The 26,379-nt window shown below is 39.8% G+C and overlaps 1 protein-coding gene across 5 annotated transcripts; it reads left to right on the top strand.

Moving 5' to 3' along the window:
* The first annotated feature begins 869 nt into the window (after window positions 1-869).
* CNR1 (cannabinoid receptor 1) lies at window positions 870-24,652 on the top strand. 5 transcript variants are annotated; one of them, XM_081038573.1, is made up of 3 exons: window positions 870-1,006; window positions 2,211-2,377; window positions 19,064-24,652. In XM_081038573.1, exon 3 carries the CDS (start codon window positions 19,127-19,129, stop codon window positions 20,543-20,545), a length of 1,419 nt encoding a protein of 472 aa, XP_080894699.1. In that variant the 5' UTR covers window positions 870-1,006; window positions 2,211-2,377; window positions 19,064-19,126; the 3' UTR covers window positions 20,546-24,652. The 5 variants fall into 5 exon arrangements, with proteins under 5 accessions (XP_080894699.1, XP_080894701.1, XP_080894700.1 ...); XM_081038575.1 differs by lacking the exon at window positions 870-1,006 and adding an exon at window positions 1,114-1,227; XM_081038574.1 differs by lacking the exon at window positions 870-1,006 and adding an exon at window positions 1,310-1,602.
* Window positions 24,653-26,379: the final 1,727 nt, after the last annotated feature.

Raw genomic sequence — 26,379 nt, forward strand, 5'->3', positions numbered from 1 at the left:
GCCTGCAGAGGCGTCAGGTTTTATGCTCAGGGCTCATTCCACATATACCCACCTATCAGTCATTCTTCCATCTATTAATGGGTTTATCAGATCTTTATAACAGATTCCATCTGCCTACCTGGTAGAAATGATCATTTTCAGCCGTGGACTCTATCTCAAATGGCCATTCTCCTGGTGAAGAAACGGGAAATACTTTTTCTAACCTAAAGCAGTCTAGGGGGATTTTCAAAGACAAGCGGCGTTCCACAGGACACCTTTCCAGGATTTGGCCTGATGTTTCCAAAAGGCATTTACAGCCTTCCCTGCTCCAGGGCTCTGTACCCACCAACCTTGGGCTTCCTCCCCACCAATTTTCCTCCCTTCCTCCAAAGGCTCGCTTTTCCGGATTCTCAGCACGTAATTCAAATACGGGGAACACATCTGCTACGATTGCTGTTGGCTACGGGGCTGGGGCGAGAGGAGAGTGGAGGTGGGTACTAGAGGGGGTGCGGGATGAGGACTGGGGCAGAATTTGCCGGCCCCGTGACGAGGTGTCATAAAATGAACCCTGAGGTGGCCACGGAGAGGAGAGCAGGGAACCGAACCAAGTACCTTCCTCGGGGCTTTTGGGGCCGGAGCGGCGTGGCTCCATCAGGTGGAAACCATGCAGTCCTCCCTCAACCCAACTCAGGAGAGATAAAGATGTCTAAATAACCACGATTGCCGCTGCCACAAATCCTGTCTGGGCCCGGGGGGAGGGGGCACGATTTTTCTGCTGAAGCATTGGCGGGGGCTTGTTTGTAGGTTCGCAATTCACCATGATAAATGTAAAGACCAATTAAGGTTTGGTCCGCGCACACGGGAGGCAGACGGCGGCTGATAGCGGAACCAATTAACAAGCATGTCCCCTAATTCCTGCCACGGCTGCCGGGCGCACCACGAATCCCCAGGCGCCTACGGCGGCTGCCCGGGAGCCCCGCGTGTCCCCGCCCGGCCCTGGCGTGGGGCGTCCACCTCCAGCAAGCAGGTGTGAGGAGAGGGCTTCAGGGCGGCTGGGGAGGGGGCCCGCCGGGCACCGAGGCGCAGAGCCAGCCGCCTACGTGCCCAACTGTTTGCAGCCGGGGCCGGGCGAGTGGGGCGAGCCCAAGTGGTCCGCGGCGGGCGGGGGCGGCGGCGGGAGCAGGCGCCCCGCGCGAAGCCGGGCGGTGCCCCGAGGGCGGAGGACAGGTGGCCGCGCGGCCCCGCCAGGTAGCAAACGGCTCGAGGGCTGCGCTGCGCGGTCCCACGGATTCGCCTGGGCCCGGCTCGCTGCTGCCCGCCTCAGGGGCGGCCTAGGATGGGGGGGGGTGGGGCTCGAGGCTGCACCCCGCGCCCGGGGCGCCGCGGCCTCTCCCTTCGCACTACCCTTTCCCTTCCGGCTCAGCCCGCTGCCCCAGACGTGACCCCCGCGCAAGGTGTCGGCGTTGCGCGCAGTCCGGGCGCGCGTGATTAATGGCCCCGAGGTTGGGGGCGGCGGAGGCACACGCCTCTCCCCAGCCCGGCCAGGGTGTGAGGGTATCCGGGGGGAGAGCAGGTCATGGTCGTGGGAGCCCCCGGGACCGCGGCGGCGGAGGAGGACGAGAAGTAGGTGACGTGGACCGGAGTGGCTCTTCCCCTCTGGCCCTGGGTCGCGCGCCGCGGCGGGTCCCCGGCCGCCGGCAAAGTTTGAAGCCTCGGGCGCCACGCTGCGCGGTGCGCGGGTCCCTCCCCGCGCAGTTCCCCCGGCGGGGTCTGGGCCGCCGCCGCTGCCAGGGCAGGACAAAGGCTCATTAACACGTGATGGGACCGCGCTTCATAAATGTGACTGGAGCGAGAGGGAGCCAGAGACAGCGCGCGAGCGGAGGGAGAGGCGGGGAGCGCGAGAGCTGGGAGAGGCGACGGGCGGCCCCACGCCGGGCCGGGCGGGGCGAGCGGGAGGACCCAGTGCAGAGCCTGGGAAGGGGCGAGGCCCGCGGGCGGCGGGAGCGGAGGGGGCGCCAGTCCCGGTCCTGGTCGCAGAAGGGCGCTGCAGGCAGGGGACGCCGGCTCGCGGGGAGCGCGGACCGACAGACGTACTGACCGACGGACGGAGGCACACCCCGCTCCTCCCCACTCGACCTCGCCCGGATCCCAGCGCCGGCGCCTCCTCCCTCCCGCTACTCCTGCGGCCACCCCTTCCTTCTCCACTTCTTTTCCGCCTCCGCCTCTTCTAGGCTCCCGCGGCGCCAGTGCTTCTCCCGGCCCGGGTGGGGCGCCTCTTCTCCCTGAAGAGCTTTCCGTGGAGTCAAAGGGGACGCTTCATTCTAGCAGAGAAGCAGCTCCGGCGCCGGGCGAGAGGTGCCGAGGGAGCATCTCCCTCAAGGACCAGGGGATGCCAAGGGTAAGACCTGGAGACTTGCCTTGGGAAATACTTGTTCCGCCTCCTGTTCCCTTGGGTCCTGACCAGTGTGGTCCCCAGGTGTCCATCGTGGAGTTCTTACTCCGTGTGAATCATGCCTCAGTGTTTACTTGGCTGTGTAGCCCGAACCTGTTCACGGTGGTCTGTGCTGCTTCTGGAGGTTTCTACCATTTACTAGTACACTGAATTTGTGTGCAGCTGGCTGTCTGTATGCGCTGATGTGTGTGGGAAATGTGTAATTGTGCCTGTTTGAAAAATAGGCGCTTGGGTTGGTGCTTAGTGTCTGTAAACGATGTCAGCGCTAAGTCTCCCCAGAGATATACATCCATCTCTGCACCAAACCTAGAAACTGTCTAATGCAAAAGGTTAAATGTCATATAAAGAAGTATGTCAAAAAGTAAACTTTTGATCTTTTGATATAGAAAAACAAAGCTACGGGAACACTCTTCGAGGAAAACTAATTGGGCGTGTAACTAATACCTACCTTTGAATCTTGTTGGAACCTTGTAACTCAGGACTAGCTATTAGCTGAAACAAGTTGATGTGCTTTTAAAAGCGATTTCTTGCTGAGGCTCACACTCATAAATGGAACACGTCCTGAATTCAAATGTTTGCTGGGATAGACGTGAGAAACTGTCATGTGGTCATTTGAAAGTTTAAAAGCAACATGCATGTTTCTAATTTTAATTCTAAATTGAACAGATGAGGAAAAAAATGTAGTCACCTATTAATCATTTTGTCTCTTACCTTTTTTTTTCTTCTTCAAATAAGTGCTATTCTGGCCTTTGTTGTTGCTTTCTTGATAGATTAGTCATCCTCAGGCATGTAATCTAGTAAGAGATTAGATTTACTGTTTTTAAAGGTGGTGAAAGATATCTCTATGGGTCCCATAACTTCTCCTCATTTTTATTACCCAGTTAAGGTCTTTTGAACAATGTGAGAAATGCAATTTCTTAGTGGAAACTGAGTGGACATTGAGTATCAGTAGGGTGACCACTGCCATCAGTCTATTTTGCAGAATACTGAGAATCTCAGAGCAACCAACCTTTAAGGCTCCCACAGGACTTGATCTGATTTAAGGTTTGTTTTTCTAATCCCACCCTACTGAGGGTTTGCAAGGGAAGATACACTGATTTTTTTCTCTGTCCCTTTTTTCCCTGGTACTTCTTCACCCTCCCCCACTCTCTAACTCAGGCTAGAGCAATTTTATCAAAATAAAAGGTCACCTATAGTTTCTTAAGCGAAACAAAGTATTTTGTGATTATAGACATACGTGTGGGAACAGTATCCACACACCTCCAGAATTTTAAGTGTTGTGTACTGCAGGTGGTTATTTGTAGGTACAACAGCAGTTACCATAGTGGGCAAGAGGCTGAACGATGGACGTGCTTTTTAAAAACTAATCCATTTTAGGTTATCTAAAGAACTTACTGTAAAAGGACTCTTTTTGTTCCAAAGATGTCTCCACTCCAGACAGAGGAACAGTCTTGACTGAGGTATGTATCGAGTGTCCGAAGGGGAGATGTCTCATTGTGTTCTTAAATGATGAGTAAATGGGAGTAAAATGATGCAACGGGGAAATGCTCTATTCTGACCTTTCAAAAATCAAATGCCTATGCTTGCATACTGGTTGTTATGAAGGCAAATTAGATAATCATACCGCCCCCCCCCAGGTTTAATAGATAGCATCAGTATTTGTGCATATAAAAAGAATGTTATGCCTAGTCCCTTCAATAAACCATAGGTGATAGTATTTAATTTGGTGTGTGAAGTTTTCCATTCTGATGAAAATTCGATCTCATGTTGGAGTAGTGCTGGGCTTTGTTTGTTATCCACTGTTTTCTGTCTTTTTCTGTTACCCTTTTCCCTGTGGACTATGTGCCTCCCTGTCTCGCGTGTGAGATTGTTCTTCTCTAATAAGCCTAGCTGCAGGATCAGTGTGTTCTTTTTGCCATTTCAAAATGTTAAAATAGTGAAATTGTTAAATGTTACCAAGATGAAACTGCTGGGAATGAAATTCTCCAAAAGAACCACTATATTTGTGGCATAAAGCAGTCTATTCCATAAGAAAACTCCTTGAATCGGTTTCCCTGTTTTTTCCAGAAAAAAGCAGCCCCATTGATTAGTGTTGATAAGTGTTTAGTATGCAGTGTCAGCTTATTAATTACTAAGGCAAAGCCTGAAAAACTCTTTCAAAACAGTTGTCAGATATTCGTCTTTGCTTTGACTCAGAATTAACATTAACCACCAGGAAATTTAGGCAGGCTCTCTAGTTGTCTTGCATATTAGTGATTGGAATTAGAATTGGAAAACTGTGCTGCATATGAATAAACTATTTTGAAATGGAACATATAATAGCAGTTTATAGGTCACCACACTTAACAAATGTTTCTTCCCAGAAAACAGTTGGCCTAATAAGGAAGGGGATTATTTCCCATAATTTGCTCTCCAGGAATGCTGCAAAAAAAGAGTGATAAATTGATTTGGAAATCCCTAACAATACATGATGAGTAGAACAAGATTTGATTTGGTTATAGCGCCTTGAATTTGGCCAGTAAGATGGAGACAGTCGTTTAGGTTGCTGCCTCTTCTAGTGGGTAATTATGTTAGCTCAGTTGCATGAAGAACACAGATGAGAGCTTTCGTTCCTGCAAAAAAAAGGATGCCGTGTCTCCACCAGTGTAAGTCTGTCTCTTCTATTTTTGTATTCATCATTTTCTAATTGAACCAACAAATTAGTTAGAATGAATCCAGCCCTTGGGTTTAAATTATTTATAATTCTGCTTTTGACTCTGAACTACCTGGACCTGATATTGTTTCAAAAACTGTGTTGGGGCCAGGTTTATAGATTGCATCTATATTTCGAGGGACCGCAAGCTCTGTTGATTTTTCTTTTCTTGACTGAAGATTGGTAGAGAAGTTAAAGAATAAGAGGAAATCAAAACCAATTGATGTACTTTATGTTGGCAAAATTTTAACTACATTTTTCTCCCTCTGAATCTTCAGCTGTTTCCTAATCCTGTTCTAAAATAACGTTAACTTTATAACTTCATGAATGCTGTTTTTGAGGGATAGGGAAATTCAACACTTTGCCACTGAATTGCTATTAAATGTTTTGATAATCATTTAATTAGATCAGATTAACTTTATAACATATAGATCAACTCATATTTCTCTCAGATATTTTCTGGACTACAAGAAACAAGAGATGTCATTCAGAATATGTATATCAAATTATATACTGAATAATTTTAGATGACTGGATATACAAACACACTTTTATACCTAGGTATGAACAAACTTTTTAATAGATGTATATCATGACCAAAAAAAATTGGACATGTTATGTTTATATATTTAAACATAGAATTCAATTTTAAATAAATACTATAGATTTGGGAAAATGTCCAAATTTAGGGTAGCTGTGCAGATGGACACTGAAGACTCAAGGCAAAAGAAAGTATCTATCTTGAATCAAAACAAGGCTGTTCTTATTTTCCAAGATAGTGAAACTCTGTTCCAGTCCAATGTGTTCTAAGAATCTTGCAAAGATGCCAGGATAACATAACCACATTTGATTGTAGTTTTATCATGAACACTAATTGATGGATTTAACACAGTTTTCACCAATCTTGCTAACTGTTTATTATTTTGGGGAAGAAAGTTGAAGGAAAGTTGGAAGAAAATATAGAAAGTTGCTATCACAAGTAAGTAACAACTATAGGCAATTTGTGAGGTGTGGGGAAAGGGAGGTTTGTGTTTAATGGTTTTCTGTTCTCTCTTGGTACTACTCAAATCGATCGATGTTCGATGAACTTGTATCTCAAACAGGCCTGCATGAATAACAGGTATGTTTAGGACCTATCACTAATAATAGGTCAAAACTATTACATTAAGTAATCAGTGTGATTACCTTTAGTTCATAACAAAATATTTACCAAAAGTTTTCCTAGGTCATATTTCTCCACTGAACAGGTTACCTCATAGAAAATAAAGTACTACGTTTCATTATAATAGTTTTTCTAGGACAGTTGCAATAATAAATATATTCTTCATCTAGTTTTCATTGATATGTTGTATATATTTTTCATATAGATTATAGTATCAATTTGAGATATCCTCTAATTTAAAAGTTTCACTTAGAGAGGTTAATTATTACATAATTTAGTGACCATAGAATTCTTCAGATTCATAGTTGGGTTTGTATAGGTTTTTGAGGGAAGAATTGTTTACTCACCAAACTGAGTAAAAGGGCCTGCAGAGTAATAGTAGTTATTCCAGAATGCTGTGAATTCTATTTTAGCTCCAGCTGGTGTAATTTTCACACCTGCACTTTAGAAAAGCTTTCAAAGTTTTGCTTTGTTTGTTTGCTTTTGGTTTTGAATATTTGAGTTGAGACTGGTTAGGTGGGAATCAATATTTTTTAGCTAACTCTTTTTTAACCTATTGTGCTACTGCATTATAGTCTGTATTTTTTAATAAGATTCCTAAAGTTGATTTTGCATTTTTTTTAATGCAACAAGGGACGTAAGTTTCCTTTTTTCCTAACACAGATGGCAAATCATTTCCCCCTAAGAGTCCAGAATTTTATTATCTAATGTCTTATTTTTCCACTCTAATTTACATTCATAATTGTTTAGAGTTTGGATTCGTTGGACAGGAATTTGATATCTTTGGCTTGATTCCTTGCCACCCTTATCAACTCTGAAGAGCATTTTAAATTGTTTCATCACTTCAGGAGATAAAGTGCAGTATAGTTTCCTAAATTTGACAGTGTAATATCTGTTTTTTTTTATTCCTACTAGCAAATTCCATGCTATTGCTTTTTAAAGAAAAGCAGAGGCATTTTTCAAAGATGTGCCAGGCAATCTGTTGTGGTAGTTGAGTGTACTGGCAAATGCTTTCACAAATTGTATATGTCAGTCGTATATTTAAAGATAATTAAAATAAAATACAATTAGGAAATAATGTTTGTCAAAGTTTATGTTTAAATGGGACGGTTCCCCTCTTTCCTTCATCATTTCTTCATTTGTTCTTTTAGACTATATATTTAGAGAAGAAAATTTGAATCAATGAGTTCTATAAATTGTTACAAGGAGTTTCACATTTAAATTGGTGACAAATTCCATTATGCTCTTTAAAAGACAAATTTCTACTTTCACATATGGACATTTGTACTAGGAATTTTGTAACATTGATTTCTGTTGGTCAAGAGGCTAAAAACGATGTTTTTAATACAGCAATTGAACCAACATCATCAATAGTGTGCCTTTGTCACTCTTGCTTGCTTTTAACTCTGATATATTTAAAAATAAATCAACTCAACTAATAAATAAAATAAATAAATAAATAAATAAAAATAAATAAATAAATCAACTTGATTTATTCCTTACAAGCGAGACTTAATTTAATGCCACTGTGTATTTTGGTTTATTCTGGTGTGGGTTGTTAAATGGACCAGATTTTCAACTCCTTGTAATGCACTGCTACCAGAATTTGTAAATGTTTTCTCCAGCTTTTATATAAGTTGTGGTGAGCAAGCAATATGCATGTGGAGAAAAAGGAAAACTAAACAACTTAACACATAACCCAAGTAAGCAAAAGATTGTCCAGAGAATTCTGTATCTTTGCATATATGGGAATATAACATTGGAAAATATATAACTACTTTTTGGAAATTACATCTAAGTTCTTACAAAATTATAAAAAGGGAAATCTTTGAATGATTTTAGTTCTCAGCTGAGGAAATGAATTATGAGTAATCAATCTATGATCCATTTTATTGATGAAATATTTAAGAGAGGGAACAGTCTGCTCAGTCAAATACCTTAGTGCTTTGGGGTACATTTCCATATATATATAACTTTTAGGTATTTTTGAAAGATACTTGCTATCTCTGAGCATTATAAATTGCATAATTACCAGGGTAATTCTGTAAGATAATTTGCAGTGGATCTGCATTATTTGTGTCTACTGCAAAATTTCTGTTTTAGTTTGTCGTTTTTTTTTTTGGGGGGGGGAGGGGTTCATCTCCTTTGATGCATTATTTTATGGTTTTGGGAAAAGAACAACAGAAACAAACATTTCCATCTTTAAAACAACAGCTGGAATGTTAACTATTTTTACTTTTTTCCAGTTCATTTATGCTTGGTAACCATGGGTTCCCTCACAGTGGTGTTGAAAGAAATGGCTGGCAGTCCTCTGAAACTTTACATAGACTTTGTCAAATAGAGTTAAGAGAAAATGGTGTGGAGTTCTTAATTTATGCCTGCATACTGGGTACTTACATATTATATCTTGAACTTTTGTTTATTGGACAAAATATGTAACAGCGAGTTTCCTGAAAAAGTGCAGAGAAGCCCTGAATTGTAGGCTGAAACACCTTGAGAGTTTCCCAACTTCTTATGCTTATTTTCAGGCTAGACTGTATTATTTTATTCCAGTCAAATAGAAATGCCTTGGTTTTAAAGATCTTCCGTGAGAGACTACTTTATCATGAGCAGGCTCACTTAGCAATCTATTTCAATGATCTAAAAATCTATACTCACAGAATAGTCTTTCTTGCTGTCTAACTTCCGTTCTTCATAGAGGTTAATTCTTCTCCCCCCCCACCTCCCCGTTAGTCTTTTTCATAGGTCTGCAGAATCTTTAGCAATGGTTCTTAAACTTTAGAGTGTGTTTGAATCTCCTGGAGGCCTTGGGAAAACACAGATGGACCCCAACCCTAGCGTTTCTGTAGCTTTGATGTAGAACCTGAGAATTTGCATTTCTCTTAAGTTTCCAGGTGATACTGAAGTTGCTGGAGACCAGCCTTTGAGAGCCACTGACTCTAAAATAACTCTGTATATGCTTACAAAGAGCTAGGAGACTTCTCAGACTGTTCTTTAGGATGTATATTGGACTTTCCCAGCCTGTTCTCACCAGTGTTATTTCCTAACTCTTTACCTCCATGTCATTTTTTTCTGAATACTTGGTTCCTCAGCTCTGTTTCAAAATTGCATGATTGCATCACACAAATATTAGGAAGGATTTGACCTTGAAAGAGTATAGTAGAACTACCCCGTGTTTTCAATGGCATAAAAATTCTGTACTTGTGTCTAATTTGTATACTTTCTTCTTAATCATAACTACATTTCCAAAGCGTATTTTGTATCTTTACTGAAACCTAGTTCTTTGAGTTCTGTTTGTGCATAATTACTTGTCTTGCAAGCATATTTCTCTGTTTATATCTTGCATTGTTAGTACACACTGAAAATTTTTTATTTAACATTTCGACTAAAGTAGGTGATACATAAGTACGTAGTTTTTTAAAATTATATCTGAACAGAACCCTGGATTTACACAATAATCAAAACTCATTTAAAATTATTCCAGCAAGAAAATGATAGGAAGGAAATTGAATTGTTTAGAAAGCTGTATCCTTCTCAATTTGTATGAATATTTAAACAAATAGTCACTTCTTTTGTGAAATTTTTCAATTTAGCCCCTATAATAATAGAAAATAATGTTCCATTCTTTTTCACCACAGAGTTATGACTTGTATTGGTGATTTCATATTTGAAAATTGGAAAGCCAAATGTTTCATAAAATAGAAATCAGTTGAGTTTGTTATTAGAATTGATTTTGGGCTCCTAAGACATTCTCTTCTTACTTTTAGCATCTCTTGGCATAAACATATCATTTGTTTTCAGTAGAACTCCTTTCCTTTACTCATTCTTAATTACTTTCTTGAGGCAGAATTCCAAATAGTCACAATTAATTTTTATTAATGTATTAAATTTTCTCAACATCCTTTTGCCCGAGAAAAGCAATTTGAAATTTGGTTTTTGTAGTCAGTAGTAATAACCCATTTTAACCCTCCATAATATATTTCCTTATTTATGTTTTAATTAATTCAGTTGTAAAATGCATAAAATGTAGCAGGAGAAGTTGCTCAACCAAAGCAAGAAGTATGTCCTCAGTAGAATAACAAATTGCTTCCTGAGGGCTTATAAAAGCCACTCCATCTAGTGGTTGAATTTTCACATAACTTCTCTTGACAGGTTTTGAAGACACTTGCACATGGAGAAACCCATTTGAGAAAGATCAATGTATAATAGCATGCATTTGAGGGAAGGAAAAATTCCATTATAATTAGAATTTCATATATTGTTTTTAAAGATCTATTAACAGTGTATAACTAGGATTTGTTCGGGGTTGTGCATGTCACAAAGATCTCTTTATATATTATCATTATGTGGCTAAATATTGCAGCTGATAATATGTACCTGGGCTAAACAAAGATGAGAATAAAAAATATCAGATCTTTGTCCATCACCTTGACTCGCTGTCCGTATGACTACTATTTGATACTGAGCTAAAAGATCCTGGGATAGACAATTATTGATGCCTTTTATGTAACTTTTACATTTGGGCAATTTTTTCCCCCCAGATGGAAGTTTATATGAGATCAAGACTAAGGTTTCTAACAATCAACTGACTTTATGTTAAGGAAAACTATCCACAGTTAGAAGCCGTTCTGCGAAGATAGATCTGCCGTGTTTCCCATGCGCACCAACATTCATTTAGTATCATTGAGTACCGACCTGTGCCAGGCAGAAGACATACAAGGCCACGTAAGACAGGTCCCTACATCAAGGTGTACTTGATCTGAAGCGTTTAGAAACAAGAATGATGGCTCAGCAGTGCCTATCATATCTCCGGGGAGAAAAACCTCAAAGCATCTATAGGAAGGGAACTTATACAACCCAATACGATGTGATGATGAAATAATCGTGTGTCTATTACATGTATTCATATCCAGTTCTGTCATCTGTGGGACAGGAAGGGCAGATGGGTGAGCTTTATTTGATGGGGTGAGGTAGAATAGAGAATCGTTCCCATTGCTTCCTATGTCACAAGTGTGATGCATGGATCTGTAATGTCTATGGTGCTGGGCACAGCGTACACACACAATAAAAATGTGTTACGTGAAGCCTTGGAGGACCTGTAACTTTATATCCATCAAGCACATTGCTGTGTAACCCAGCTCTGTGCCCTTTGGGCACCAAGAATTGTCATAAGCACTGTCTTCTTGGAGTCCTACTATGGTTTACATAATTTCTTTTGCCTTGATTCCAACCAAGTTCTTAGGAACTAGTCATGGAGAGTCCTCTTCCCTCTCTGGGTCTAAGAAAATCACACTGCTCAGGGTGGGAAGTTGAACAATTTCAAGTGAGTAAATTTCTCCATACAGAGAATGAATGTTTAAAGCTTCTGTTTACTAACAACAGTCATGTCTCATGCAGACCTAAAGAAGGTGCCCTTTTCATTCCTCTCTGTGGTGTGGAAACTCATTACCATCCACAATCCTTACAATTGACTAATGAAGGGGGGAAAAAACTACTTAGTTAAAAAATAAATAGTGGAAATGACAAGCTTGATTTTATTTATCATTTGCCAACAGTCACTGCAAATAAGGTGCTAATTCAGGATTAGGATTTACAGTTTATAGCTAATTGTCCTACTTTGTCCCTGAAGGTCATGGAGCAAGGATGATTTGCAAGTGCCATGGGCAGTGTTTTTTTGCTGTCAACAGATCATTCCTCCACATTTTACTTGTTCACTGTGTAAAATTATTGTGCTCTCTATTATTTTTTTTCCAAAATGAACTCTTCCCCCTTCCTTAGAAATGGAGAAAGAGTGTCTTGTTAAATGGTTCCTGGACCTCAAAGTTAATAGCAGAGACTTTGAGTTACGCAGACCTGGTAGAAGTTTAAGTTCTGCCCCTCTAGTTGGAGATCTTGGACAGAGCATTTACCTTTCAGTTTTCTCATATGTAGAATGGGAATTGTAATAGCATCTATTCCATGTAAATATTAAAATTAAAAAATATATAATAAATATAAATATAAATATAATAAAAATTAAAATATATTAAAAAATAATATATATGCTTAGCATGATACCTGGCACGTAAACATTCAAATATTTCTTATTGAAATATTTGGGAATTGGAATTTTCTCTATTGTGCGTTTAAAGCACCCAGATTCTTTGAAGTTTGAACCTGGAGAATTAAGACTTTGTTTTTGGTTGGACTTAATTTGTATGCTCATGAATTCAAAGAGAAAGTACCCCTCATTGAAGAATGAATGAGGAAACCGCAAAGTATTCTTCACCATCGGACAACATGTAGCACACTTGAAACTATTGCTGTCCTTGTAATGACCTGTAAAGGTAACCTGTCTAATGGGTTCTACATATATTATCGATCAGAATAATATATTGCTTTTAATCTTTAATGACCAAACCTCACATGCGTTATAGAGACATCTCATGGAGTGTTTTATATATGGACTGGGCTTCTCTGAATTGAAAACTTTGCACGATCTGTTTCAAGGGAAGGCTGCTTCAATTATACTTAATTACTTTCTTTACAGATTATGTAGAAAAGATTCTCAAAAAACAAAATTATTTATTAGTAGGAAACATCAAAACAGCAGAGCAAAATTAAATGATAAATTGGTTATAGAAGTCAGCAAATCATTTCATTTGTATAATTAATTTGCCTTTGTGATAGGCTCGTCCCATAGCATCATCACCTACTAGTTTAATGAATGTTTAATTTGATGTAGCTTAAAGGCATCATTTCTAGAGCTCTGAAATTCTTTAAGTTTTAATAAGCCTTTAAATGTTAAATAATTAAGCATACTTCAGGTTAAATTTGAAAAGAAATATAGCTTCATAGGTGTCTTATTGTCTGTTTAGTTCATATTAATTGATACATTTTTATGAAAAATCTAACAATTATTTTGTTAGTAAGACTAGACCGGAGACAATAGTGCATTTAATAACTTCTATTCTACATTACAAAATAAATGAAAAACTAAAGCTTTGAGAACCAACCAAGCACTACCAGCATAATGGAATTTTCTTTTATATATGGTAAAAGGAGCTGACATTAATACAAGGAAGAAGGATTATGTATTTTTGCCTGAATTATCAGGATAATAACGTCAATCCTTTATTTCTCTTTGCTATAGAAGATAATGCAGAGTCACCAAACTATTTTAATAATCCCAAAACTCTAATGGTTAGGGAAGAGTTAGAAAAGACTCAGTTGCCCACTCAACTATCGCAGAAATATTATTCATCAACTTAAGATTTAGCCCGTGAGATCTGCCATGTATATTGAGGACATGACTTAGATGTAATGCAATTATGAGCATCAACTAAAATTTTCCCTACTAACTTTAGAGAAATAAATTAGCAAGTTATTTTCCTTGATCAAATTAGTAGAAACCAGACTTGTTCCCAGAAATGAATGGAAAATAACAAATATATATACACTGGCACTGTCATTCTATTGAACCCCTCACAAGGGTCTTCTACGAGGTTAGCCAAGCAGAACAACACAAAACGAATAAAGAAAGTAGGGAAAGAAACAGAGGTAAGCCAGGGCCGGGGACTCCTGCATGCGATATGCTATACTCCTATTAATTAGAAACTATGAATTTGCATTGTCTCCTTAAAGCATTTATAAACTTAGACTATTAGAGAAGGATCCTGCTGGGCTGATATGGTCTGTAATTATGTTGGAAGCATCAGTCCTTTTGATGCTTCTAGTGGGTTATCTGCCTTGTTGGACAGGAAAACCTGCAGGAAGCAAATACTGCCTACCGTCTGTTCCCCCAGAGATGGTATACAGGCCAGAAGTGCAAGGATTTTGATTCCAGGTATAACAGTGAAAAATATCTGAATTATTGAAATGTCTCTCTAAAAACAAAGGTCTCCAGCTGGGCAATGAAGACTAAAATAACCTATTATCAAATTTACTGATATAAAAAAGATGCTATTTGAAGTCTTGTTTTGAGGACTTTCTCGATGCTTACCCTAATCAGAACATGGATGTTTCATGCCATTGATAATTATAGAAACAAAGATAGAGTCTGGGTAGACTTTTTAAAATACTCCATGCTAATGCCATGCCCATAAAATTTCTTCGGTGATACCGTAGCTTGCTGGTTGGTATAAGTTTGGGGTGATGGATGGACAGGCAGGTGTGCATAGAGAGATGGACAAAAAGAACAGGTGGTGGTAGTTTAAAAAAATTGAAGTTTAAAAAAAAATGGATGGAAATCATCAAAATGTTTTTAATACTGTTATTATAAAGGCATGATGTATAGCTTAAATTATTAGAATATGTTGGTTATATGCAAGTAAAATTCTAGGAAAATCCCCTTAAATGTTATTGAATTATTCTTTTACTGTAATAAAAACTGCTTCTTTAATAGGAGCATCTATGTATCTTGCTAGAAATTTCCAATTATGATCTTCCCAGTAGCAAACAAAAAATTAATGGCAACTGCATCTCCCAAAGCCTAAACTATATTACTAATGAACTCTCAAAGAAAACTCTCAATGCAAAAAATAAGCAGGTGGAAATTACTGTAATAATCAAAATGTAGAAATAAGGCAAGAATTATTGAAATGCAAAGGACGGTTTTCTTGCCATAATCCCATTAACCTAAACTAGCCTGTGCACAGTGGTATTTGGACATTACTGAGACCCTTGAACAGCACAAAATTCATGTATATTTTTAACTGTATTCTTTAATTAAAGTTGGCTTATATTGGACAGAAATTATATCTCACAACCACCCCATGCTCTGGCTCAGATTTTAACAAGCTAGTTTGTTTTAATGAAAGTGCTTGGTTACATGAAAATGGGAAATTGTGATCATTGTACAGTAAATCACAGGCATACGTGTTTTACGTTGTGGAAATAAGGTCTGTGATCCTTTTTCTTCACTTTTTAGCTCTTCTAAATACTAAAATTTTAGTCCTTGAGGCCATGCCATTAGGCAGACCCACTAGATGGGCTGGAAGAGGAAATAGTGATTTAGTAAGACATCGTCTTAATTACTACATATTGACAAAATGCCTCAATTTGTGATTGTAAGAAACTAGAAGACTTGAATGTAAGATGCAAAATGGCTTTATCCTAGTTACTGTTAATCCTTAAAACAGTGCATACAGTTCAAAGGCAGAAACTCTGGAATCTGAGAGACGTGGGTTCAGCTACACACTTTTCATATTCTGGACGATTTACTTAATATCTAATGGCCTCCATATCCTTGTCTGTGAAATAGGAATTACAAATAAGCACCTGGTAGAGCCCTCATGACAATTTAACGATAGACTATATATAGAGTCTCTCAATACCTGGAATATACTAATAGACATTCCTCTTCCCTCACCCATGTGTATATCTTCTATTTGCTTCGTGCTAAGTGCTGAGACAGAAATAAAAATTGAATAAACAGCCTATGATCTAATTAAGGCGATGAATTATCTTGAAATATAATTAACAATATATGGCAAAAAGCCATAGCCCTAAGTAATGATAATAATTAATATTTATTGAGGAGTTAAATTTTGTGCCAGGCATTATGTTAAGTGCTTTTTTTAAATATTTAATTTTCAGAACAATTCTGTAATTTAGGCACCCTCCTCCTTCTCCTGCCTCTTCTTCCTCTTTCTGCCCATTTTACAAATGAAATACTGAGGTTTTGAAAGACTGATCTTGGTCTGCTAGCTCCTAACTCAGTGCTTTTTCCCCTCCATTACTCGTGCTTTGATTGGTGGAAATCAGGGGGGAAGTGAAGGGAGATGGGAGCATCCCTGTCTTAGGTTAGAGGGATGGTGTGTCAGAAGGGTAAAAGCAGTGCCAGACCTCTATTGGCCAATATGGCGCTGCTAGCCACATGTGGCTAGTAAGCACTTGAAATGTGGCTAGTTCCACATTTTGAAATAATATTTTGGATATATTGGGTTAAATAAAATATTAAAATTAATTTCTTCTTTTACGTTTTTCTTCTTACCTAGATACTGGAAACTAAAATTGCACATGTGGCTCATATTACATTGTTTTTGGACAGCACTGCCCTAGAACTAGAACATCTGGGTTCATTTTGGCTCTGCTACCTACCGGTTGTGCACATGGCAAATTACTTCCCCTCTCGGTTCCCTTTTGTCTGTAAAATGGGGCTAATAGCAGCACTCAGTTCCCAGGGCCATTGTGAAAGTAAACAATCTGATGCACATAAGAGTCTCAGAATCCCACCTGCACATCATACACTCTCCCTCAGTGCTCACCACGGGAAGATCAGTGAGACTTGGTGGTCTGCCTAATTATAGAGGCCAAGAAGGAGGAGAAGTCCAGGGTAAGTGTAAGGTCTGAGCTAGGTTGGACTACTAAAAAGATGATTCACAATACCATAAGCAATGTGGAAAGTGCTATGACCGAAGGTGATTTACTGCAGCAACCTTTGTAATAGCAAGAGGTGATAAACAGCCTAAACCTCCATCCCTAGCAGACTAATCACATTCATCTCCTGGGGACTTAGCTGCTACAGGGAGAGAGGGTTTGTGGATTGATGTGGAATTGTCTTTGAAGTGGAAAAACAAGGTGCAGAATTCTGTGTGTAGTATGTTAGAGTTCGTTCAAAGGCAAGGAAGGGGGAATGTATATGTGTATTTGCTTGAATATGCGTGGAGTGTCTCTGGACGGAGTAACAAGAAACACCCTGCTTCTGAGGAGGAAAGCTAGTTGGCTGGGACATCGGGATGAGAGCGATTGACTGCTGTACCTTTTGTACCTTTGGAATTGTTGGAATGTAATAATACAACCAAAGTTTCAAATAAATTAGTTTTTAATTGAGAAGTGTGAAGGGAGAGTTAGTTACTTGAGAGAAAATGACCTATGGGATGGACTGGCTCCAGGTAGCTGCTTGGAAACGCTGGGCTCAGGCTTTGGTTTTGGGGTCAAGTATCCATTGAATTAATTACGTTTCTCTCCTTTAATTTTAAGAAAAGGCATATAAATATTATCAAATTACTGCTGGAATGCACCAGTCCATACAATTCACTGTCGCCTGTTAGGTTCACGCGGACATTTCTAAGGGAGTCCAGCTGTCTCTCGTCTGCTATCATTATCAGGCTGGTGAATCGCATAAGAAAAATAGGTACCATTCCTGTGTTTGGCAACCAAATTCTAGTCGTGGAAATAAATACGTTAACTCAGGATTAAATGACAGGACGTTCTTTCTCCATCCACACTAATTCTATTAATACGTACTCTTGGCATAACAGTCCTTCCTCGGGGAAGCCGCCTTTAACCCCATCGACTGGCTGCTTCCAAGCATCCTTCCTGTAAGTCCCGAATTGTAGCTTTCTTGTGATGATGGGGTCAGCTGCCTGTCTCCTCTGCTACACTGGACGTCACGTGCTCAGGGACTCTTTCTTGACATAGTCATGTCCCCAGTGCCTAGTACACCGCCTGGCACACAGTGGATGCTCCATACGTTGTTGAATGGATGAATAAATGAATTATTACTTCCGATGGGTAGGAACTCTGTATTTTAGCAGAAGGATTCAGAACTTTAAAATTTTTTCCAAGATAATAATTACCTTTTTTTTTCCCCCCTCCAGGACAGTATACTATTTTTAGGAACAACAGAGACAGTAAATAAAGTACTGGCTTTATAATTATTTTAATTATTATAGGTATCACTCAGATAAGCTAAAAAGCATAATAGCCCCATTTAAACGTGTATAAATAGTAAAACCAATTTCTTGGCTGTTTATTTTGAAACAAAACCAAATTGCTTCGCTTAGAATTGAAGAGCTCCTACAATTTGGTCTCTCCTCTCAGTTGTCCTTATTTCCAGTGCTATCCACATGGAAAGCCTTGGGTGAGGAGGCTTGTCTCCTGTTTTCCAGTGTGCTTGTGTCACCACACCACTCCCAGGGAACACTGCCAGGAAGCACTGTGCGTCACTCCTCCTTTCCGGTGATAAAGCTCGTGGTCCACTTACCCTGGAGTTCTCCTTCTTGGCCTGTGTAATTAGGTAGACCACCAAGTCCCACTTTCCAGTGATAAAGCTCGTGGTCTTCCCAGGAGCCGCGGTGCAAGTTTGCCCTTTGTGACATTTTTCTTGGTTGATGTAGGCATTTGAGAAGTTTATCTCTTAGTCCAAACATCTCCTCTGGGTGAGGAAACTTGCGTGGTAGAGCCAGGATGGGAACCTGGATTTTCCTCCCATGGCCACATGCTTCCTGTAAGTGTTAGCAGTCCCTTCCTCTCTCTTTATAGTCAACACATAGGCCATGCAACTCACTCCCTAATTTCACACTGTCATCTTCTTTGGTTGTCTTGCACGTTCAGTCTTACCTGCGTGATAGGATGTTAGCCCTTCAAGAGCAGCGGTTGTGTGACACATTGTTGCTTCCCCCTGTCCTGCACCAGCATTAGGAGACTGTGTATGTGACAGTAGACGCCAGGTGGTAAACACTTCCTAATGCGACTGTGAATTGCCTGCTACACCCAAGATCCATTTTCTTCACTTGACTCTCAGACCCTGGAGGTCCACACAGGAGTCACACAGTGACTTACTCCCAGAGAGCTTACGTAAGGAAAGAAACACCTGCTGCCGGTATGTGCCACATCACCAACTTTTGGGTGACTTTTCTTTAAGTGACTGACTCATTTCGTTGACTGAATATGACAAGGATTTTACCTGTATTCAGAGACAAAAATGAAGTAACATGATGGCACTCATTAGGATGTTTTGTTTGTTTTAGTCTGGTGTTCTCACCATTCAGCTTATTTGTTTTCCCTCCGTTAGGATTCCCTGCTGCGGGTCTCTTTCTCAGTCATCTTGAGTTCGGTCTAATCGAAGACAGAGGTTATGAAGTCGATGCTAGATGGCCTTGCAGACACCACCTTCCGCACCATCACCACAGACCTCCTCTACGTGGGCTCGAATGACATTCAATACGAAGACGTCAAAGGCGACATGGCATCCAAATTAGGGTACTTCCCGCAGAAATTTCCTTTAACTTCCTTTCGGGGAAGTCCCTTCCAAGAAAAGATGACTGCAGGAGACAACCCCCAGTTAGTCCCAGCAGACCAGGTGAACATTACCGAATTTTACAACAAGTCTCTTTCATCCTTCAAGGAAAATGAGGAGAACATTCAGTGTGGGGAGAACTTCATGGACATGGAATGCTTCATGATTCTGAACCCCAGCCAGCAGCTGGCCATCGCCGTGCTGTCCCTCACGCTGGGCACCTTCACGGTTCTGGAGAACCTGCTGGTGCTGTGCGTCATCCTGCACTCCCGCAGCCTCCGCTGCAGGCCGTCCTACCACTTCATCGGCAGCCTGGCGGTAGCAGACCTCCTGGGGAGTGTCATCTTCGTCTACAGCTTCGTCGACTTCCACGTGTTCCACCGCAAAGATAGCCCCAACGTGTTTCTGTTCAAACTGGGCGGCGTCACAGCCTCCTTCACTGCCTCAGTGGGCAGCCTGTTCCTCACAGCCATCGACAGATACATATCCATTCACAGGCCCCTGGCCTACAAGAGAATCGTCACCAGGCCCAAGGCCGTGGTGGCGTTTTGCCTGATGTGGACCATCGCCATTGTGATCGCCGTGCTGCCTCTCCTGGGCTGGAACTGCAAGAAACTGCAGTCCGTTTGCTCGGACATCTTCCCGCTCATTGATGAAACCTACCTGATGTTTTGGATCGGGGTCACCAGTGTGCTGCTGCTGTTCATCGTCTATGCGTACATGTACATTCTCTGGAAGGCGCACAGCCACGCGGTCCGCATGATCCAGCGTGGCACCCAGAAGAGCATCATCATCCACACGTCAGAGGACGGCAAGGTACAGGTGACGCGGCCGGACCAAACCCGCATGGACATTCGGCTGGCCAAGACCCTGGTCCTCATCCTTGTGGTTTTGATCATCTGCTGGGGCCCTCTGCTCGCCATCATGGTGTATGATGTCTTTGGGAAGATGAACAAGCTCATTAAGACCGTGTTCGCATTCTGCAGTATGCTCTGCCTGCTGAACTCCACGGTGAACCCCATCATCTACGCCCTGCGGAGCAAGGACCTGAGACATGCTTTCCGGAGCATGTTCCCCTCGTGTGAAGGCACCGCACAGCCTCTCGACAACAGCATGGGGGACTCGGACTGCCTGCACAAACACGCAAACAACACAGCCAGTGTGCACAGGGCCGCAGAGAGCTGCATCAAGAGCACGGTGAAGATTGCCAAGGTGACCATGTCTGTGTCTACAGACACGTCTGCTGAGGCTGTGTGAGCCTGACGCCGCCCTGGCAGCGCAGGAAAAGAAAGGCTTTGTTTTGTTTGTTTTTCCCTAAGCTCAAAATCTAGGAGAGTCTGTTGTCTCATCGGTTATATTTTTTAAGTTTACCATGCTCCCTGAAAAGGTGATTGTCACCATGATCAGTTTTCTGTTCTCTTAACGTTTCGATAGTGTAGGTTCTCAAACTCAATTGTCCAGGGGTTTACAGTGAAGAAAGCCTGTTGCTTAAGTGACTGGAGGGTCCTTCAAAGTCTCAATGAAATGGGAGGGAAACCTTTGGCTACACAATTTGAAGTCTAAGTACCGATAAAAAAATGCCATCAAATGAGTAATGCCTTTGTAACCACAACTTTCGTTAAAATGTGAAACGTTTTTGTCCATCAGTATCAGAGATGTCCATTTTACAACAGTTAGAGTACTGCAGTAGAGTTATTTTGTAAGATGTGTTGTGTCCTATGAGATGTATCAGTGTTTTCCATGTGTTGTTTATATTTGTCTAGTTCAGCAAAACTGAAACATAGAACTTTATGAAAACAGTGAACACAAGCAGTGGATATGTGACAGTGAGACCAGTTTTTTAAAAAAATGTTGCCCACAATATAACTTTAGAAACCTTAATATTTTTTCAAACCTCTCTATTTAAATTTGACATTAGAAATAACCATAAACGTTTATTTTTCTGTTAATACAACAAGAAGAAGTTGAAGACTACCCAAAGTATTGAGCAGAATTCATTGACACAAAATTTTATTAGCTCTACGTTTTCATATGAGGACATACATCTTCTGGACCATAGTTGTTCTCGTGGGTGATGGATTATAATTAGAATGGAAGAGAGAAGGCGTATTGACTTTTTTTGACTGACATCTCTGACATTCTTGTCTTTAGCTCTTACTGGACCTCTTAAGACAGCATGTGTCAATCTTAATGTATATTGTTATCACTGTGCAATTGCTGTTTACTTGAAGAGTATTGTGTTCTTATATTCCAGGTTTAAGTAGATTTCATGCCTGGGTCGCCAAACAATAATCTTCATTTTTTCTTAATTGAAAAGAATTGTTGTCTGGATCAGTAAAATTATACTACGTGTGAGTGTGAATATAAATGTGTGTATGTGTGTATTTCTATCCTGTAACTGTTACAGTAATGTCATAAAATGAGAAAACTGTGACCAAGTGTAAACTGTACCACTTGCTGCACTCTTGTACATGAATTCAGTTTCTAAAATTGACCTCATCCAGAAATCTTGTTGATAAAAATACTGACCATAAAGGTTCAGAACCTCCTGTCCCCGCTTTCCGCCTTTAAGAGATTGGGTCACGTATTACTAAATTGACCTTTAGGTATTCCATAAGACCAGTATTTAGCAAGCAATAATCACTGATGACCATTTAAGTGAAGGTCTGTATTTAGTGTAACTGTCAGGAAATGAGAGTGTCTTGGTTTCCTGAGCACCTCATATCAATCAAGTCCGTGGACATGTAAGTCATTATAAGGGAAGTGGTTCTAAAAAAAACCTTCAGTAGTAACACTTTTCAGTTGTGTTGTAGGCAGTGTGATCCCAATTTAAGTAGCCCTATACCCCGCTTGCTGAAGTAAGACAACAAGGTCAGGCCCTGTGGCTAAGGAGTGCTATCGGACAGTGGGTGAGACAGAAGAGGTTCAGTGAGGAGCTGACACGCTTGTGATTGAGAGGCCTGGATAGCATATGGCTGCGTCTGTGCTTCACCCAGATGCCCTTGGGGACAACCCAGCACCCAGCTTTGTCTGGGTAGGTTCAGGCTAGGGAACAGACAAACCTCTGCTCTGCTCCCACATACGAAGATGTGCTAAAACATAAAGACGAACACCGCTTTCTTTCCTTTTATACCCTAGTCTCTTACTCCTTAATGGTGCCGTGGGTGCTCAGAATTGGGCCCTTTCCCTGTAGGCATTGATATTGCTTAAGAAACCACTTGACTCTGACAAACTTTACTTACAATCTTCTCCTTATACAGATAGAGCATGGCTCCTGCAGGATCCAGAGGCCTGCATAGCATGAAGTGAAGTGGAGAGCTAGTATTTCCCTGGTGATCTTTGGGTGTTCGACCACCCATGCAGTGTGATGGGGTCTGCTTGCAGTGTATAGTCTAAGGCTGAATGTGGCTTGTGGACAAAGCTGGGATACCTCTAACCATCTGTCTACAGCTGGAATCCACCCCTGGACCCTTACCTTACCTCTCTGTCCTATGCAGATAAGGGCTCAGGGTGCTAGAGGATTAACAAGATCTCTTTAGAAGAAGGAGAAAGGATTATTTATATAGAGAGATACATTAAAACAACTCACCAGAGTCTAGTTTCCATTAAGAAATGCCGCTTTTGTCGTGTGTTGTCCTGAATATTAGTCCACATGGCTCAGAGCTCACCAGGCAGTACCATCTTCCTTCTCACAGCTAGGAAGACCTGGTGAAGATAAAATTCTAGTTATTGGTAGAAAAACTCCAGAATTCATTTTTGAAACTGTATTTGTGTGTATGCAATGTAGATTTTACAGTGTGTTGTGCTTGCAAGATCTAAATCATATATAGTAAATTAAGGGACCATGGGGCTGATAGCACTAAACGTGGTGCTTATATTCTAAGAAATATCTGTGAAATATCACGTATGTTACACTACCTTCATTTGAAAACGTTTAAGTTAGTTTGATTCATTTTGACACTTTTAATATCATTTCCTAACCCCAGTTACTCAGATGTACATTCTCCCCATGAATATACTCATTAGAGTTACCATTTATTAGTGTCATTCATTAATTAGTCCCTTAATTAGACCCATTAATTTAAATATACTTTAGGTTTTAATAAATTTTATAAGGTTCGACTTCAGAGTTATCTCCTTTCTTCTAGGGTAATATATTTGTCCTGACTGCATTTCACCATCACATATGTCTTCAGAAAGGGCCAAATTTCCAACCTGCTCAATTTCTTCAGAGTAATGATGAATCTTTCAGTTCTAGACTAACAGTTTTGTTTAGACAAGGAAGGCTGTCTCCAAGAATGTCTAATTTTCCATTACATATGAAATGCATGTAAAAGACATTTGGATCTGGGAGAAGCTGCAGACATATGCCTACACTCGAGATGATTCCCAAGCCGCCCCATCACTTTGAGTCAAGTCTATCTGGCATTAAGTGTCCAAGAATTTTGTCTACTAACCTCACCCTGCAGGAAATAGGTCCAACCACCAGATGAGAATTAGGCCCTGGATGAGTAACATTCTAGTTACTGTCCTGTTGATTAATTCATGCCATTCCGTGTAAAAGAGACCACCGATATCGTGCAAAATTAGATTTTTCACAATCAAACTGTATATTTGTATGATATTTTAAAATCTCCTAAATGCTGGGCAATGGCTATTAACAATTGTCTTGCACTGGCCTTCTGATGAAATGTCTATTGTAATATATACAAAACATTTTATCTACTGATTTGGGCTGAATGTATGTAAATAGGTTTAAAAAAAAAGGTCAGATGTTTAAGCAGTTGCCTACAAATCGGTAATTTTCAGATAGAAGAGTTTCTTTATATTGCTGTGGCATCCTGAAAACTATCTTCACGTAAACTTAGTGTACTAGGCCTGCTGGGGACTGGAGTCCCCAAGAAAGGAAAACTTTTCTTGTAATAATATAAATCAAGGGACCAGACTATCTGGATTCTTACTTCCAATGTTTCAAGTGGAAAACACAACTCTTTATTGTCTGTAAATCCACGATTACTTTTCCTCTTAGAAGAATATTGTATTGTTAGATGTTTGTTGAGCTGGTAACATCTTTGCAACCGCTGCAATTTGTTCGTTAGTAATCTGTATAATACTTTGTACACAAGTACTAGTAAGATTGTTATTCAATGTAGCTTCAGTCATTAAATTACTATAGCAAAGTAGTACTTCTGTAATATTTACAATGTAGTAAGCCCACACTATATTTTATTTCAATTATGTAATTAAATTGTTATTTACAAAATTAATTGTTATAAATTGTTAATTACAAAAAAAAACATCCCATCATGTTTATTGTCCAAAGTTACCTGGAATCAAATAAAAATTCTAGATTATCATGAAGCACACAAAATACCTTTGAATTTTGCCTTATTTCGTAGTCTGATGTTAGAACATTCAGAATGTAAGTTCTAAAAAATGGTTAACCAACTGATTATCAGTTCCCAAAAAGCACTTACAACTTTATTTGAGAAATGGGAACAGACTGGATTAATATATTCATTTTTAACATAGGGAAAATCATGCAAAAGCCATCATTTACATAATAAAGGATAAAAGCCTGCCATGCCTTTTAAAATAAAGCATTATTTCATTAAAGAGTTTAATGATTTTTCAATAAATTAAACAAGTGTACTATTCACAATGTATAAATTAAATGGAATTTAACAGATTTAGTAAACTATATGTCTAAAGAATTTAAAGACGTATATTCTGAACCCTGTGAGAGAGATTACTTTTTTACATAGCTTATAAAAACTCACACAACTTTTATTCAAACAATAACAGAAAAAGTTTTAAAACTTTATAATGAAGTAAAAAAAAGCTTTATAATTAATTTTATACATTATTACTGTCTGAAATAAAGTATATTTGCAGTCAATTTTGAAAGAAGGCTTTAAATTTTCAAAACTGGCAAATATTTAAAAATAGATTATTATTTAAGTATTTAAAATTTTTAAATTATTTTTTAATAACTATAATACAAAAATCATCATTCTGCCTCTTTTAGTAAACACTGTGGTTAACTGCATAGAATGTGTCTAACAAAAAGCAAATGACCTATGTTCTTAAGTTTTATACTTGGGCTAGATGGGGATAAGATACTTCAGGATTTTCACATAGCATCTTGAAACTCAAAAACTGATCCCTGATTAATAATATCTGTTGCTATCTATAATAAAACATACATTTAAAATTATCTTGAACCAGAAAACCAATTAAAGTGTGCAAGAATCTCCACAGTGTCCCCATAGATGGTTTAAACTGGAAAATTTACACCCACCTCTAGACAGATTGGATTGGAGATGATAGCTGCAAAGTTCCAGGTTCCATCCTGTAATACAGAAAGTGAATAATACACATCACCATTGTTCCTAAACTCCCTGTCTCTGGAATGCTGGTAAGGGAAATTTGGAGTGTACATATTTGATTAACTTAGGGGGTAATGAAACATGGAACGGGCATATCTTTGGACATTTCAGAAGTACTGGTCACTAGGCTACTACTGCCTTAACCACTTCAGAAGTTTTGGGGGAAGGTTAAGTAATAAATACGAAGGATTATCGGATACTTAGTTCTCTGTGACATATCCAAAGGAAAAGAAAATGGTAGGCAGAATGACAAGTGGGATGAGTACTTTAAAAAATATATAGTTTCTGTTCTGGATTAAGAGAAAAATGAGATTCTGGGACTCCCCACTAGTAATTATGGCACATTGTTTATTGCTTTGAACATGGGTGCTCAAATATTTGTGGAGCAAATTAATAATTTTTCTGTTAATGCTAAGAAATAGATTATTAATGCAGCACTTCAGTTATTAATAATAATAATAATAATAATAATAATAATAATGGAATTCCTAACATCTTTGGGTAAGTGTAATCCATTTGAAAATGTTCCAGTGTTTCTTATCCAGTACACAATCCTTTTGGCTAACATCAGAATCATAACAAACGTCATATACCCAGCTTTGACTGACAGAGGCAGCTATTGTGCTGGAAAGAACACTGGAGAAAAAAATATTAGGTCCAAGATATGGTTCTGGATCAGTCACTTTCTAGCTGTTTGGCCTT

This window comes from Rhinolophus hipposideros (assembly GCF_964194185.1).
Source record: "Rhinolophus hipposideros genome assembly, chromosome: 3".
NCBI classification, from domain to species: domain Eukaryota; kingdom Metazoa; phylum Chordata; class Mammalia; order Chiroptera; family Rhinolophidae; genus Rhinolophus; species Rhinolophus hipposideros.

Bases quoted from the DNA above. Each gene is read 5' to 3' on its own strand.
- CNR1 (XM_081038573.1), top strand. From the start codon at position 19,127: ATGAAGTCGATGCTAGATGGCCTTGCAGACACCACCTTCCGCACCATC.